Here is a 13,336-nt window from a genome sequence, read left to right as displayed (position 1 = left end):
TATCATGGAGTGGAGAATATAGGTATGATGCGAGGGAACACACACGGAAAGAAGGACAAAAGGGTAAGGGACCTAGCGACCCAGGCACATTGATCAAAAGCTATTGCATAGTGTTTGGAGCATAGTAAGTAGTGCACCGCGCTAGGCCCTAACTACTGGGCAGTAGTTATGCGCTATGGTGGTGCGCCACCCCATGCCCCTCCTAGAATTTTGACTAATTTTCTTGCTCCAATTCAAGCCCAAACTTGATTGGATTCATAAACTCAACACAAATAATCAAAAACCCCACTCAAATTCTATTAAAAACAATACTCATTCGTAAAACCATCATCTCAAGAACTCAAAAAGACTTCATTGTTAAGGAATAAAGCTAAAACCTCAAGAACTTCTCAAGAACTCAACAAGACTTTCATTGTTAAGAAATAAAGCTAAAACCTCAAGAACTCAATTCGTCAAGTTCAAGAACTAATTTATGAATGAAAATCACATAATTAGCGTGAGAGCGAATAAATCCAACATTATGAAAGCTTACACACCTCAAAAGAACCAAGTATAATTTACACCATTCAATAATTGCCAATAATACTTACTTTTAAGCGACTTTTATTAAGTATACTAACTTTTAATGACAACAAACATAGTATAATATACATCGTTCAAGTCAAACTTTACTAATTTGTGTAAGTCATGACTCATGTCATGACATGAAAGTAGAGTGAACAGAAATCAAAGCAAATAGAAAAGAGGGATTATGACATTGGGAGTATAGTGAAGTATCACATTAAAAGTTTATATGTATGTGATATTAATAAAAATATGACATACATCTTTATATAAAATAGGGATAAGATACAAATACCTCTCTAGACTGTAATTTAAGAGATACATCTTAAATAAACATATTAAGGTCCTATTACACCCTCCCCTCCCAAATCAATTTTCTTTTTTAAATTTCGTATACATATTAAGGCAATAGACACAACTACTAAAGATTAAACATGATTTTGGAATAACCTCATAAATGGATATGTACATATATATATATATTATTTTTATTTTTGTAAAATTACTTTTAATTGGCCAATTGATTTCCAATCTTCAACAATACTCTAAGTACTTCTTTTGCTAAGAGGCCGACCAAAGTGATTCTAATTCCATTCTCCACTTAATTTCTCATGCTTTGGATGCTTATTGCATATATATAAATATATATATTCTTTTTTATGCAATTTTTTTTTAAAAAAAATACTTGCTAAAAAATATTAAAAAGAAGTCAAAGTCCAAATAGAATTTTGAATACTAAATATGTATATCTTAGGAAGGGACCCGTAAATTGGCAAAGTCCACACAAAATTAGCAGGATCATCTCCTTCATTCTACATTGATTTTGACAAGAGTTGACTTCATAAGATCGTAAATCATAAAATTCGTTAAAAAATCATATCGTGTAAATATAGCGAAATAATTTTTTCTTCTGTTTTATATAAATGGTTGAATTCACTTAATATTAAATAGGATATTAGTATAGTGGCCAAAAAATTATTGTAGATCACAAATTTATTACAAAAGACATCAATGATTGAGGTAATTAAGAAAACTTTTATTTTTTTAAGAAAGGGGAAATGGGAAATAATTAAAAAAAAATTAAGAATCTAATTATCCAAAATGGATTTTTATGGGATTTAATAGAATAATCAGTTTATTCATTATTTGAATACTTTGCCAATTAAAAGATTCTTAAAGAAGGCCTTACAACCCGTAAATGTACATTTCATTCACTTTCCACAAAGCCTAAAAAAGAGAATAATATTTCATTATAATGCAAAATATAGAGTTAAATATTAACCTTTAATTTGTATATTTATATCACTTTATAAGCTTAGGATAGGATTGAATAATAGAATTTTGAATTATTGTTAACAAATATTCAAATTGATTTGGGTACTATGGTTGGGGTATATATTGGATAAGACAGAATAGGGATATTGAAAATATCCAAATTTGCCCTAATATTATTCCAAATTGTTTTTACCACTCAGAGAGTTTTGGGAATAAAATAATGAATTTCAAGTTTTCAAGTTCGGTAAGAAGTAACGTCTAATTATACGATAATTTGTTCTTTAGATGAATTGGTCTTTCGATTTTTATCAGAGGTAGAGGAAGAGCGTTAGATACGAATTAAGTTAAAATCGTTAGTAGTTTTGATTCAAACTTATTAAAATATCGTGAATATATACATAAGAAACCCAACAGCTTAAAAAGATTAAAATCTAGGATCCATAATAAGCTTCAAATCTTGACTTCGACTCTGATATTTGCCCTTCAAATAAAACTTATATCTAGCGGGACAACTTTAACGATATGGACCCTAACTTGTGGGATGCTATGATATGAAAATATAAACTTATGACCCGCGAAAATTTTATTTACGTTGAAGAGCAAAAATTAAAGATTAGTTGACACAAATACCCTCCAAATTTACCCTTTTCCTTTTATCCTCAAAATTAATTAATCCCATAAATTACAAACACTATATTTCTCTTGAATTAGAGAATTTTTTTTCCCTTTTCCCTTATTTTATACATTATACATTTTAAAAATAATTTGCTAGGCCTTTTGAGAACACAATTATGTTTCCATCATGCATGATTTGTTTATTTTGATTATAATATAATTAAGTTTTCCTTGACTTGCATATCCCATGCCTAATCTTGGTTAGGAAGATTAATAAGTATGCAATTAGTATATCTTTCTAATTAGTATTATAAATTTTCTTGAGGAATATCCATTAATTTTTATATGTAGTAAGTAGATCACACTAATTAAAGTACTATTAAGTACGTATATATATTTGAAAATAAACGAATCTCTACTACCAAAGTAAACTTTTATATTTCCTTCAAAAGTATACTTTAGCATCATATATATACACCACTAATCCTCTCTTTTTTCCCCACTCAATATATGATATCCGTATGAGAACCTGATTAATCTGAATCCGTTCGTTGTTGGACTTAAATCGGGTGGTGGTCGACTCTCCCAACAAAATATTTTCCATTTCCAAGATTTAGACCTGAAATATCTCGTTAATTAATTAAGGACAGAGGAATCTCAATCAACTCATTCATCATCTTAGTTTACCAGTATTTACAATGATATAATTATTAAAAATATATGAATTTTCGAGATGAGTTTTCAAGGAATATCCGCTAAAATTTGGTTATTATTCGTGTGTTTTTACTGATAAGATCTTTTTCCTTGACATCTTATAATGAAATACAAAAGAAAGTTCAATTAGAAAATATATTCAAGTTATATACTGACAATGTAAATATATTTGATATATCTTTTATCAAATGTAAAATTGACTATTATTCGCGTGTTTTTAAGATTTTTTTCTTGACATCTTATAATAATGAAATACAAAAGAAAGTTTAATTATTTTTCATATCATCGAGATAAAACACTTAAATCACATAAAATATGTAACTTTTGGAATGAGTTTTTAAAATAAAAAAGGTATATAAGTTGGGTATAAGTATTTAATACTTTACGTGCCATAAATCATAACATGCATTTTCATGTGAGCATATAATGCATGCAAGAAAAAAATATAAAGCCAACCAAAAGTTGACAGAAAGGAATATTTTGGAAAATAATTGGAAGGATGTGCTTTAATTTTTTTCTAATGTAAATAAAAAAAATTCTATTTTAATCTGCTTGTCTTATTTTTTTTAATATGTATTTTTTTTATAAAAAAAAAAGTACTATCAATACATATCCCTACTCGTTACGCCTAGCATACTATGTAATATATTTAAATCACAAAATTCAAAAATTATTTTAACATATTATACATATTTTTATTTAAAATCACAAAATAAAAAAAATTAATTAAACTCTATATCGAGTTAAATTAAGATAAATAAATTAAAACATCGGCAATAAATACATACGTGCTTGTCATTCTTTTTTTAGGAAAAAGATATTCCATAGGCTTTCTTTAATCTTTAATCTGTCACTTTAATATTTGCACCAATGATATATAGAAACGTTAATCTTTTTAATAATAATATTTTTGTTTAATTCTAGTAAGTATAAAAATAAAAAAGTACTTAGCTTGTCTTAATTTGAATATTTATGCTCTATAAGTCTATGACTTTTAGAAAAATAAAAGTATATTTTTTACTAGAATATTTCTTTTGTTGATATACGTCATTATTTCTAAAAAGAAAAACAATAGAAAGTTAAATAAACAAATTCGTTTAATTTCTTGAAATTAATTATGTACAAAATCATTATTGGTGGCTTTTCATATTAAATATTTATTTTCGATTGATTAAAAGTTACATATATTTAATCATATATTGTGAGGTACCAAAAGCTCTAATTTTCAATAAATAACACAACATACACATAGATAGCAGAGTCCATTTTTCACAATTATATAGTATAGTATTATATTTACATAAAAATTAATCTATGGTGGGGTTTTCCAATTTATAATTTGGTGGGGGTGGGGTGGGTGGGGGTGGGGGGGATAGAACATTCTAAAAATTGGACTTCCAGACAAAAGGGATATTCAGAAGGACCATATATTATGGGAATATAATCTAAGAAACGTGTCACTAGGAGAATCCCATGCATAGGATAGACAAATTAACCTTTTTTTAAAAAAAATAAAATAAATAGATATACGTTGATAGTGTAAAAAATTGCAATCCTCGAATCATTTTACACGATATATTGTCAAATTATCATATTAGACTTGTTATAAATTTCACCTATTTATTATAATTAAAAAATATATATACATCGGCAATATGAGCTTAAACTCCTTGTTATCACTAAAAATATTGGCAAGATGCGATTATAATTCGTTTATTTTTAATCAAAGTCTGATGTAAACTTCAGATAGAAAGTCATGTGTGAGAGCAAATTCTTCTCTCTCCTTCGTAGAATGTATATTACGTGAATTGCGTTTAATCAGAAATTTAATATAAATATCGGACACTCAATAAAGATAAAAAAAGAAAGGGGAATAAGAGAAGAGAATCTTCAAAAAAAAGTTATGTTTTGGAGAGTTGAGTGAGTCTTGTAAATGAAGAATGAACATAGAAAGCAACAAATTAAAGCTTCATTATTCACCCAATACACTTCAAAACACCTCTTCTTCTTTTTTTCTTTCTTTTGGCAAAGACCAAAAGCTAAGGGAATTAGATGCAGTCTCTCTCTTTCTCTTTCTCTTTCACTTTGTGTAATATTCCTCTCATGAAAAGGTCTATGTTGTTACTATTACTATATGAGTGGAATAATTAGATGTAAGAGTTTTAACTTTTTTCGAGGGGTATATTTAGATATATTAACTTAGTTTTATCGTCAACTAATTAAACACTCTGATTCGTTTTAATTGTAGTGGACGTTAAATATTGATGTAACACATTATTTTTGGAGATATTAACACAAATTGAGTATCTACAAGTGCCTATTTCAATTAAATTGGAGTATTTATCAGTTCATATCAAATTCAAGTACTTATTTATATATTTTATCGTATATATGACTCTAGTGATAAATGAAGTTTTGTATTTGAGCATTGAGAATAAAATTCTCCTTGCAATAATGTTTCTATCATAATCGATAAAGTTTGTAGGATTAGAATTTAAATTAATCGAAGTAATGAATTTTGAATATCAAATACTTTGAAAAGGTTTGCTAATCTTACTTTTTGTGTACTGTTATGCTAAGTGAGCGTCTATTAGCCATTCTAATAAAGTTGTAGCCAACTGTATGCTACCACTAAGGTGTGTTTGGTAGGAAGTTTTCTTTGGTAATTGGTTGGCTTAAATATCTTGTAAAATATTTTTGTAATGGACTAATTTTCTATTAATTTAAGAAAAATGACTTCTCTATTTAAAATACAATAAATCTCTGAAATTCTCTTTCAACTTCACCACTCGATCCAGATTTGGAATTCAACTACTAACTCTAACCATGCTTAAAATCAGGGCCAAGGTTGAGAATAGGGCATCAAACAACGACAGAGAGTCGAATATTAAGTCAAGTTCAAACTCAAAAGTTGAGAGTCAAGTCTAAGACTGGGGTTAGGGTCAAGGTTAGGATTTAAGGCTCGAGTCGGGATCAGGAGTAATGAGATAGAATTGAGAGTGGGGTCTTGTATCAGGGTTGGGATTCAGGTTTAAGGTCATGGTCGATATTAGGTCCTAGGTTGCGTGTCGAGGTTACGTTATCATAGGCTGGGAGTCAGGCTTGAGTCGATATTGGGTGTCACACTGAATTTGGGGCTAGGTCAGATGTCAGATCCTGATAGAGGTATGTCTCTGTCTCAAAGAGTGGGGATCCGAATATAATGTTTTAATATTTGTCTAGATCATATATAAAGACTCATGATACGATACATTTTTTCTTACTAACCAAAATATCAAAAAATAAGTCTAAAATTACTTATTTTCTAGGTGATAAAATATTTTCCTTTGGATCAAACACACCCTAAATAGGGCTCACATCCCTCCTAATCTTAATACTTCATAAAATTTTAAATTAACTAAATGACTGAGTTCCATACACCAAAGTACTAAAAATACAATAATTAAGGCATGACATAGGAATACAAAAGTTGAAATGTTACAAATTAGATAACAAATGGATATTAGAATTAGTCTATATAGAAATGTGCTCTTTTTAATCCAATTTATGCATAGTTTCAAAAAGATAAATGAAATTCTTTTTCCACTAACTACAATTCTTCTATTCATAAAAAATAAGATACTTAATTACCTCTCCTCAAGTTACAAATGAATATTAAGAGGTTTTATTTAAGGAAGCTATGTGTTAAAAAAGAATTACTTCAAAGAACTAAAAAAAAATCCCTTTTCTTGAATGGTCATCTCATCCCAACAATACATCCACAAATATCTATATGAAAATAGAATGTTATAAGTTTTACTTAGGATATTGTATGATCAACGAAATACTTTATAAGAGTCGATACCTAATTTTAAACCCTATGTCTGAATTTGAACTGCATTGAAACTCGATTCAATTTCAGAATCTAAAACTTGAGAAACATAATTAAAAAAATTTTGAATTCGCGACTACAAACATAATAAGAGCCGATTTCATTTTATTTTTCTCAAACTTTACTATGGTTTAAGAAAATTGTGTGAAAAGTTTGGTCAAGATCCAATCTTTGTGAAGAAACATAATTTAATTAGAAAACAATATAAAGAATCTAGTTACCTTCCTATCCACTTCATTAAAGTTATTTAGCAGAAGAAGATTCCCCACAATCCCTTAAGCTCCCTTTAATATACTTTTTAAATTCTTGTGAGACATAATTTGTTCCTTTTTATAAGATCCTTCACTCTTACTTACCTTTCCTTAATTTAGAGTCGTAGAATTGGAATTTCAGATATTCTTTTCTTTGAAGCAAATATTATATTCTTTTGTAAAATCAATGAATTTGAATAGAGATTAGATGTTCTCTCTCTCATACACACATTATATGTGCACTCAATTCTATAAAACAATTATGTAACTTTTGAACCAAATAAAGAAATGTTCTTTTGTTTTTTCAGCTCGATATTCGATATACATATTTGTATCGAGATTTTTGATTAAATTTGTATTTATGTATTGCAGGATTCATTTTTGAAGGTGATTCAAAAATTTATATTTAAGACATCTGATTAAGAACGGAGAATGTCAATCATTTCACCGAGATAGGATAATAAAAGAAAGTTGCTTTGGTGGATTGATACTTAAGCACCATCTTTAACATGTCCTCCTTTTTTCTCTCCCATGCTTACTATAACATGGTTTTAAAAAAGACAATGGTAGCATTTTTTATCCTTTTGAAATTCTAATTTTGATCTTTATGATAGTTGAATCAAACATATTTAACCTTTTCAAAAGCATAATTAATATTTAATCAATTAAAAATATATGTTAATTTTGGCCCCCTTTTAATAATTGTGGTGTTAGAATTATCTTGTGCACATCTAAATTTATGGGACATCTGTTAACTCGTATTAATATAATTATGTAGATATCAGGTTATTCTGTCTAGCAAATCTTGAATAAAAGAAAAAAGAATTCGAGTGCTTTTGAGTTTTTCGATCCCTTAAATTTTTTATGGAAAATTTATATTAATAATTAGACTATTTTCTAGAACTGTAGTACTCTCAAATATGAAACGTTATCCAAACTTTAGAAGAAGAAAAAAACATGAGTAATTATATAATGTAATGGTTAATATATAGAGGTATCAAATTTGCACATTTCAAATTATTGAAGGTTAAATATGTTCAGCTAAATATCACAAGGGCTAAATCACAATTTATCAATAATTAAGGGATTAAAAATGCAAATAAATATATAGAAGAACAACATAATGGATGGGGGAGAGGGGGAGGGGGGGGGGCTTTTTATAATTAGTTAAATCAACCATAGAAATGGAATCAAGATTCACATTATAAATTTAAAAGAATTGGTACTGCATTTGAATAATTTGTTTAAAAGTACATTTTCAAGTACTACTATCAAACCATGATAATAATTTAATTACTATTTTACTATAGTTGAATATAATTTATTTTTCTTGAAAATGTTTTTGTTAGTGGCATACTGTCTGTAAGATACCCATTAAGCCCAAAAGTAGAATTGTATTTAGAATCTTGAATAACACAACTTACTAAATGAATCTTTTGTAGCATATTTATTAAGATAAAAAAAATTGTAAGTTGTTTAAAAGAAGATAAAAGAAAAAGGTAAACCCCATGAGAAGAAGGAAGTAGAAGAGAATATTATCTTTTATTTTGAGTGATTATAGAATTTCATATAAAGACTGTCCTAAAGTACCAAAGGTTCCAAAAATCAGACTCTTTTCTTTTCTATAATCACATGACACCTAAATTGATTCCTTCTTTTACATCTCAACCATTTAAGTTATATAAATATATAACTTTTACATTATAAGTGTAATTTTATTGGCTATAATATGTTCATGAGTTAACTACTTTATATTTTTCGGGAAACTGATGATAATGAGTGGTTAAAGCATTGTATTTATTAAAAGATGAATAATCGTGAACATAATAATTATTAAGTGACAGCAAGGTCGAGGCACGAGATGATTCACCATGCATTTATGCTCAAACATGATATAATCGCACGATAGTAATAATTTATTAACTTTGAAATTTTTTTATGTGTCAATGATCAAGACCTCACAAATATTAATAATGCTAGCAGCCCCCAATATGGGGTTTGGAACCCATGTATAAAATCGTTGAGTGAATTATACTTCTTGTGTGTTGGTTGACCTAAGTCGCACCCTTATCGTTGGGATGAGGCTCAATGTGGCCTCTAAATTGTAGGTGGATGAGTTTCTGTCTCATACAGCTCGAGTCTTAAATGTGGAAAGTATAGAAGATATCGAAAAATCCAGCAACAACTAGTTGTCAATCGAGGGAAGGATACACTTGCTTCTTCACAAGCCTATTCGGCAAAAACACCGAACGTGAATATCCATGGGCTTAAGTTTTACAATTATTATTGGTGGTATGAAACAACATTTTACAGTATTAAATCACTTATAATACTATTATAAACAATTCTTACGATTAAGTATATAAATTAGCAACATATTAAAATGATAATCAATCTTCTATAACATGTTAAAATATATCGATTGATAGCTAATTTTCTATAACATGTTAAAATATATCGATAATATTTGATATATAAATAAAAACAATTGTTCATGCCATATGTACCCCAAGACAACTTACCCTTTCACACTTTGATGACTACCAACAAATAGCTTTTTGCCTTTACTCTTTGCAAGAAGTTACTATCCCTTCTTTTCTCTTCTTTTTTGATTTTTTTTTTTAATCTTTTTTTTTTTTGTTTTGTTTTGTTTCTTTATTTTCTTTATCCTTCCCTTTGCTTTTACTTTTCACTTTTTTTTTCCTCTTTCAAGAATCTTTACTTTATTCTCCCTCGAACTCAACCCTCTAAAAAGACCACCATCCTCTTCACAAATATTTGAATCCACCTTGTGTTCATAAACAAACAATTCCTCCCTTTTTTTCCTCTATCCACACACACCACTTTGTGTTTCAAAAACCTAACATTTTTTTTTATCATCTTCCTATTTGAACATGAAAACAAATCCATTTGTTGTTTGAGGATTATATACGCGGAATATCTGAATAGACACTTGTACTTGCATCGAATTTTACAGATAGACCTAGCTCGTTTTTTCGAGTTTTTGAGAAAATATATAGGCAATCATGAATATGGCATCATCAAATTCAGAATTAAGCCTTGAATGCAAACCCCATCAAAGTTATTCTATGCTTTTGAAATCATTTGGTGAGAAAAATGTTGATCAAACACAAAATCTTGAAGAATTCTTAACTAGACTTGAAGAAGAAAGGGTCAAGATTGATGCATTCAAACGTGAACTTCCCCTTTGCATGCAACTTTTAACCAATGGTACGTAATTTCATTCTTTTCAACAACTAGTATATATCCATCTTCAGATCACGTATATTGATAGTGTAAATAATTTTATACGATCATAAAAAAATCATCCTTTGGATTATTATAAGGTTGAAATGGCTTTCTTTTGTGTACAAGTTTGTGTGTGATGAGATTTATCAAACCAAGAAAAGTAGAACTCAAAAATTCTTGATTATATCATTTAAGAGTAATTATTCAACATCATTGTTATATATGAGGTAATTATTGGTATATCTTTATGATAAGTATTATAATTGATAATTTAATAAAAATGGTACACAACATGCTATAACATGTAGGATATATAGAACTTAAAAATCTTTCATTCAATATATAGCATATATATATGCTAGCTTAAACTTATTTATAGTGTATTGTTTAATTACTTGTTGCCTTTTAACGTGTAATGTCGAAAACAACTTCTCTATCTTGCAAAATCAGGGTAAGGTTCGTGTATATTCTATCCTCTTCAGACCTGACTTGTGAACTTACACTGCGTATGTTGTTGTTTCAAATCTAATATTGGTCCAATTTTTTTTGGGAATTAACAGCTATGGAGGCTTCAAGGCAACAACTTCACTCCCATAGAGAAAATAATCATATTGGACAAATGAGACCAGTTCTTGAAGAATTCATTCCACTTAAGAATAACAATGCAAGTGTTGAATTAGGAGATGAAAAAATAGTAGCAAATAACACATCTACTATTGTTGATAATAAGGCAAATTGGATGACTTCTGCCCAATTATGGAGTCCACCAAGTGATCATCAAGAAACAAAACAACAAGTACAAATATCAAATACTTGTAACAAAGAAAATGATCATCATAACAATATAGGCTTTTCTATTGCCTCAAAATTAGCATTGGATAACAACAATTCTTCATGTCCAAGTCCAACAACACTAGCACTTGCTTCATCTAATAAACAAAATAATAATGAAACATTATTACAAGTGGAAGATAATAACAAGAATTTGGAAATTCAACAAGATTCTCAAGGCATTGGAGGTGGTACCAATAGCACAAGCACAAGTACTCAACAACAACAACCACATAGAAAGGCAAGAAGATGTTGGTCACCTGATTTGCATAGGCGTTTTGTTAATGCTCTTCAAATGTTAGGTGGTTCTCAAGGTAACATATTTGTCTATACCAATCTCTTATTTTATTCATTTATTTTTGTTTTATGTTATATATACTGATAAAGGAGAGTCTTGAAGCAACGATAGAGTTGTTTTTCAATGACCTATTCGAGTCGTGAAACCACTCAATCCAGGTTGGGTAGTGCGATTCATCTCTGAACTTTGTGTGAATACGAGATATATTGTGCATCGATCAGACTGCATGCTTTTTATGCATTGATGATGTAAATAATAGTAGTACATAGTATATATAATTTAATCATTGCAAAGGGAAAAAAAAAAATACTCTTTCTATATATTTAGATATGTTTCTTGTTATAGTCTAGTCTTACATGTACTTTTTATTGGTCTATCAAACTTTTTAAAACTGTTTGTTTATAGTCAAAAAGAATTATCATGTCATCATTTGGTTGTTTTCTTTTCTTACTTTGCAAGCAAGCAATCCAATCTTCTTTTTTTTGTGTAATGATTTTCAGTGGCCACTCCAAAACAAATCAGAGAGTTGATGAAAGTTGATGGATTGACCAATGATGAAGTTAAAAGCCATTTGCAGGTATACATGTTAACCAATTGCAACCCCCACCCCCTCCCCTCCACCCCACACACAACTCCAAGAAAACTAACCCTAAATTAGTTGATTTTTCTTTTAATTTTACATTTGATAATATATTATTATGAACATAAAAATGTCATGACATATTTAAGTTAATTCGTTTTGACTTAATTATACAGAAGTACAGACTTCACACTCGAAGACCAAGTCCAAGTCCACAAGCAACAACAGCACCACCCCACTTGGTGGTTTTAGGTGGGATATGGGTCCCACCTGAGTACGCAGCCGCAGCCGCACACGGTGGTGCACCACCTACAGCCACATTTTATGGACCACATTCAACTAGCCATGCACCATCACCTCACTATATTGCGGCCCCACAAGCATTAGCTCAAGAGTTTTATAATACGCCACAACCATTACAAACACTTCACCACCAACAATTGTACCATCCTGGTAGTCACATGTATAAGCCATCGCCAAAAGCACATTCTCATAGCTCGCCGGAATCGGACGCCCGTGGAACTGGTCAACACGGTGATCGGTCATCGGAGAGTATCGAAGACGGAAAATCGGAGAGTTATAGTAGTGAAAATGGTGGAGAGAGAAAGGTTGTGGTACACAAATTCTAGCAATTTTATGTGATTTTAACTTAGTTTAATTTAGTGATAATTTATTAAGATTAGGTTATATTAGATAAATAATTAGAAGGTTTTTGTTGTTGAAGGGGAAAAATTGCTTCCTTTTTTTTCATAGTACTACTACTCAAAGGAAGGGTAAAAAGGGAATAATGAAAAAGGTAGTGTTTTGTTTTGTTTGAGATTCCTATTGTATGCTTTAATATCCTAATTGGATAAAGTTTGAAAAATCAGATTTATTTGGTTTTCTTGGAGTTTTGTGGGTCTTTTTGACAATTTTGTCCTTTTGCTCAGTTGAGAAAATTGACCTTTTTATTTTATTTTTACTTTTTAATAAAAGAATAAATACTTGTATCACTTACACTCACATGACACTTTGATAAGCTTCCTCATTTTCATTACATGTGACAATGATGTTTAATTTTAAAGTTTGGTGTCCAATTAAGATGTTAA

General features: G+C 29.3%; 1 protein-coding gene across 1 annotated transcript; it reads left to right on the top strand.

Moving 5' to 3' along the window:
* Window positions 1–9,901: 9,901 nt before the first annotated feature.
* On the top strand, window positions 9,902–13,137 carry LOC101267682 (myb family transcription factor EFM). The gene is made up of 4 exons (XM_004251534.5): window positions 9,902–10,521; window positions 11,100–11,684; window positions 12,169–12,245; window positions 12,425–13,137. Exons 1-4 carry the CDS (start codon window positions 10,317–10,319, stop codon window positions 12,875–12,877), a joined length of 1,320 nt encoding a protein of 439 aa, XP_004251582.2. The 5' UTR covers window positions 9,902–10,316; the 3' UTR covers window positions 12,878–13,137.
* Window positions 13,138–13,336: the final 199 nt, after the last annotated feature.

This window comes from Solanum lycopersicum, chromosome 12 (assembly GCF_036512215.1).
Source record: "Solanum lycopersicum chromosome 12, SLM_r2.1".
Lineage (NCBI taxonomy): Eukaryota > Viridiplantae > Streptophyta > Magnoliopsida > Solanales > Solanaceae > Solanum > Solanum lycopersicum.
Note: the sequence above shows the minus strand (reverse complement) of the source record. Positions and strands in the feature narration are given on the sequence as shown.